The 5,038-nt window shown below is 39.6% G+C and overlaps 1 protein-coding gene across 1 annotated transcript in view; it reads left to right on the forward strand.

Annotated features, from left to right (window-relative positions):
- MMGT1 (membrane magnesium transporter 1) overlaps positions 1-5,038 on the forward strand; it is a gene marked incomplete at its 5' end in the record, with an annotated part of 30,110 nt that overhangs the window by 21,423 nt on the left and 3,649 nt on the right. The window contains 1 exon segment of the mRNA XM_014592500.1: positions 2,055-2,158. Within this exon segment, the coding sequence (XP_014447986.1) occupies positions 2,055-2,158 (104 nt within the window).

The following is a 5,038-nucleotide window of genomic DNA, read 5'->3' on the forward strand; positions in this document are numbered from 1 at the left end:
TTTTTGCTATAGGGCACATGTACTCACTGACGAGACAGAGACAGAAAGTGAGAAATCATCCCTCCCAGAGGAAATAGTCATGTCACAATCCCTTCTCCTCTCAGGATTTTAGATACGTACACACGTGCCCAGCGTAAGTTTTAAGCCACCAAGTCCAGGACTTAAACCAAGGTAGACTATGTGGGAGTCCAGTGACTACGCCATCTATTGGTCCCTGACAATAGGTTTTAATTCAGCTAGAATAATAAATACCTTGTGGCTAATTTTTACTTCAAGTATCTATTATTAAGGATTTGATAAATGTGATTATTAACTCGTTCTCTTTTCACCTTTGCTCTCTCTCTGGTAGACACACACACACATTCACACACACACTCATTTATACCTTTCATTTTTATGTTTTTGCCATAGGACATGTGTGCTCACCAGAGAGAGAGAGAAAGTTGAGAAATTACCACCACCCCCCCCCGCCTCGGGCTATGGCCACACTGCAATCTCTTTTCCATTCTCCTCTCAGGATTTTGGGCGTGCATGCACAGTGTGCCCAGCATGGTTTTCAGGCCACTGAATCCAGGATTCAAATTGTGGCCCACCATGTGGGAATCCAGTGCTTTAACCATCATACTACCTGCTGCCCCAGTTTATATCTATTTTAAACAACTTTTCTTTTGTTTTCAAATTGTACACTTTGAAAAATATAGAAAGCTGCAAACAAGCAAATATGCCTATAGTGCTATGTTGGTTGACTTTAAGCACTCAACATTTTTGCTTGCACAAACTCTTGGAAAGCGGTTTGGTATTAGGTATGAAAGTCAAACTCGTGTATATCCTACCCTCTGTTGCCACTCCTGTGCACCAGAAGACATACAAAAAAATATTCATATCGGCATTATAAAAGTAGCATAAAGCAACTGCACATCCGGCAACAGCGGAGTGGCTAAATAGGGATATTTTCTTTTAATAAGATACAAACAGAATGAAAACGAATGGACTGCAACCACAGACTACGCAGGGATGAATCTCACAAACATAATGTTGTGTAAGGAAGGCTGGTCACAAAAGAAGACATTTGAGGCCATGTAAATAAAATTCAAAATGAACAAAAGCAAGCAATACATGTTGTAGAGATATATACATAGCTGGAAAAATTAACAAGGAAAGCAGGGAACAGTTAATATACAAGTCAAGTAACTTTGAGACAGAGGATAAAGGATATATTTGGAGAGAGACACCTGGGACTTGAAAGGTTCTGAGAATGTTCTAATTTTTCAGTGGAGTGTGGGATTTTTTTTTTTTAAATTGCTTTTCTTTACACATATGAGGGGACTTTTAAAAAGTTGACAGAAAAAGGAAATTTAAGTATGAGTTTATTTTGGTGCAAAAAAATTTGAGGGCTGGCCCTGTGACCTGGTGGCTGGGGGGTGGTGGGGTGGATCCCAACAGGCTGGCCACATGATTCAAATCTTGGCCCCAGTGGCTTGAAAAACATGCTGGACCCATGTGCATGCATGCCTTAAATCCTGACAGGATGGAGAAAAGAGAGAAGGGGTTGCAGCCTGACCAGCCCCCATTCAGGGGTGTTTCCCCTTGTCTCTGGCAAGCATGTGCACCCTGTGGCAAATACAAAAGATTTGAAATCTGTGCTTATTTTTTTTAATAATACATATTTTCCATGAACTTATTGAAGACCCCTCATAACTTTTATGTACTCAATTTGTGGTATCGAACAATAATATATCAAAATTCTTAGTTGCTCTTGGAAGTAGGTAATATTTGATCATTGAGTTCTGAATACCTCAGTACCATTCAGTACTCATTGACTTTACTTCTTCGAGCATGTCACTAAGTTCATTTATTGAAGCATCAGAAGTATTTTTGCAGCCGAGCTACAGAATGTATAGATTTTATTGTGTCTGAGTCCAAATTGTTTCAAGAGAGAATTGACTCCTAGATGAGCGGTACCTATTAGAGGCTCTAACGAGGTGGAGAAAAGATTATAATGCTTATAATAATATTTGTGCGTTATTTAGTAATCTCAGTCTTTGTACCCACAGATAGTTCTTCAGACACTTCTGGCCTTTGCAGTCACCTGTTATGGTATAGTTCATATTGCAGGAGAGTTTAAAGACATGGATGCCACTTCAGAACTAAAAAATAAGTAAGTCTTCCTCTTTTCATAGGCACTTAATTTCATAGGCGTTTGCTTTATTTACATAATCTTAACATGTATGTTTCTGGCAAATAAAAGTTGGGGTTTTTTTGTACATTTTGATTATGGAAATTGAATAATGAGGTCAAGATATTCAGGCAGTGTTTGATATGATAGGAAAAGTGGAAGTCAAATGCCAGATTATTGCTATTGGAGTAAGATATTATGTTGTGGTACCTGCTTCTTGCTTAAAATGATTGATTGAGAGCCAACGGGTAGTGTGGTGGTTAAGGTGCTGGAGTCCCACATGGCTGACTACAGTCTGAATTGAGGATCTAGTGGCTTGAAACTCACGCTGTGTGTGTGTACGCACGCACATGCCAAAAAATCCCAAGAAGAGAATGGAAGAGAAAGGATTGTGGTGTGGTCATCCCCTCAAGGGGATGATTTCTTGCTTTCCCTCTCTGTGTCTCTGTAGCTAGTACCTGCTCCCTATGGCAAAAACATTTAAAAAAATTAAAAAGATTGGTTGATTGGCTGGATTGATGAATGGATGTAAGGAAATACACAGAAAGAAAGGTAATTCCTTAGAAATTTTTACCAAACACTATCTCTGTTTCTTCCTGCCTCCTTTCTTTGTCCCTCTCTTCCTCCCTTTTCTCCCCTCCTCCTCTTCTTGTCCTAGCCTTAGTTATTGGAAGAACAAAGCATTTTCTGTGTTCTCCCTCATCTGAACTTAGTCTGTGACATAGGCTCTGCTGTCAGCCTGTTTTCCATCCCTGGATTAAAGTATATTGGTTATTCTGCTTTCTTTTATACTTCTAAGCTGTTTTCATGAATATTGTTCACTTTCTTTTTCCTGTTTTTGCTTTCTTAAAATCATCCTTCAACTTTGTTCTGTTCCATCTATGGACTTTATCCACCTTCCTGATCCTGAACATTATAACCCTTTATGATTTTTCTTAGAAGATTCACAGTAAATGTTTATGCATTAGATTCATTCCCCATAACTTTGTTATGTACAGTTTAGCTACATAAAGGGAACTTCAAAAGTTAATGGAAACATGGAATTAAAGTATGAGTTTATTTTGGTGCAGAATATTTTGAAATTCATGCTTAGTTTTTTTTTCCCCATAATAACACAGTTTTCATAAACTTTCTGAAGACCCTTCATATTAGGCCTCCTGCTTTCTGTGGGAATGTGCTTAGCTATTTAGTTAAGCTAACTCTGAGACTAATTTTTATCAAAGGAAGGAGTATCGTATTTTCAGGAAAATGATATTTTAAAACAAACACCAAAGACTGAGGTGTTTGTGAACCTTTTAAGAATATATACATATATCTCTTTCACTAGAAAAGAAGAAAGTCTACTCCATCACCATTGCACTTGCAGTCTACCAAGGATCAGAGGCAAGGGGCCAGGGAAGAAAGATGTAAAACAGAATGGCATTGGAGCCAGCAGGTGGCATGGTGGTCAGGGAACTGGATCCCACATGTCCTACTCTGCAGTTTGAGTCTCAGACCCAGTGATTTGAAAACATGCAAGGCACATATGCATGTGTGCCCAAAGTCATAAGAGAAGAATGGAGGAGAATGGGTTGCAGTGTTGCCATCCCCTCAGGGGGTGATTTCTCACTTTCTGTCTCTGTCAAGTTCATGCAGTCTATTGCAAAAATCTAAAAACGGAAAAAAAAAAAACCCAAAACCCACAAACCCAGAGTGGCATTAAGTAAGTGGTAGCAAAATCTATGAGTTTGGACAATGGTAGGTACAGAGGGCCAAAAAGAATCTTTCATTGTACTAGAAAGATTTTTGGAACAGACCTGTGAAATGATCATACAGCTTGAATAGTGAGGGCCAAGAGATAATCAAACGTACAATCAATGTACTACCGTTTTATTTACTTTTTTTTTTTTTAGGTTTTTGCCATACAAAGAGAGAGAAACAGTGAGAGGGAAAGTGAGAAATCATCCCCCAGGAGGGATGACAATGCCACAGTTCCTTCTGCTCTATTCTCCTCCTGGGATTTTGGGCATGCATGCACACTGGCATGAGTTTCAAGTCCCTCAGTTGGGGACTTGAACTGTGGCCTGCCTCATGAGAGTCTTGTACCTTAACCACCATATGATTTGTTGGCCCTGTGCACTACTGTTTTTTTTGGGGGGGGTTTTGGTGTTTTTTTTTTTTCTGTTTTTTTTTTTTTTACAAGAGAGATTTTTGCTATCTCGCTTGAGAGACAGAGACAGAAAGAAAAAATCACCCCTTATGGGGGATGGCCACACCGCAATCCCTTCTTCATTCTCCTTGGTATTTTGGGCATGCACGCGCACGTGCCTGGTGTGAGTTTTAAGGTGCCAGGTCTGGAACTCAAACTGTGGTGGGCCATGTGGGAGTCCACCAACATAACCATTACACCATCAGTAATGGTCAAACTACTGTTGTTGTTTGTTGTTTTTTTTTTTTTTTTTTGGAAGTTTTTTTTTTTTTAGGGGCTTGAGGCTATTTGTTTTTATTTTTTGAGGGATTTTTGCTATACAGCGCACGTGCTTCTTGGAGAGACAGAGACAGAAAGTAAGAAATCACCTCCAGCAGGGATGGCCATGCCACAATCCCTTCTCTTCCATTGTCCTCTTGGGATTTGGGGCATGCTCGCACACACCCCCGGTGTGAGTTTTAAGCTTCCAGGTCCAGGACTTGAACTGTGGTCAACTACGTGGGAGTGCAGTGAAGTAACCACTATGCCACCTGCTGGTCCCCTTTTTAAGAGACTGTTTGTGATGGGCTGCTGTTGGATTTACAGAGATGATTAATTTGAGCTTGTATTTATGTTATTATTCATAGGTGTCCTAGAAGGAACTTTTTTTTTTTTTTTTTGAGAGATTTTTACTG

This window comes from Tupaia chinensis, unplaced genomic scaffold (assembly GCF_000334495.1).
Source record: "Tupaia chinensis unplaced genomic scaffold, TupChi_1.0 Scaffold000706_1, whole genome shotgun sequence".
NCBI classification, from domain to species: Eukaryota; Metazoa; Chordata; class Mammalia; order Scandentia; family Tupaiidae; genus Tupaia; species Tupaia belangeri.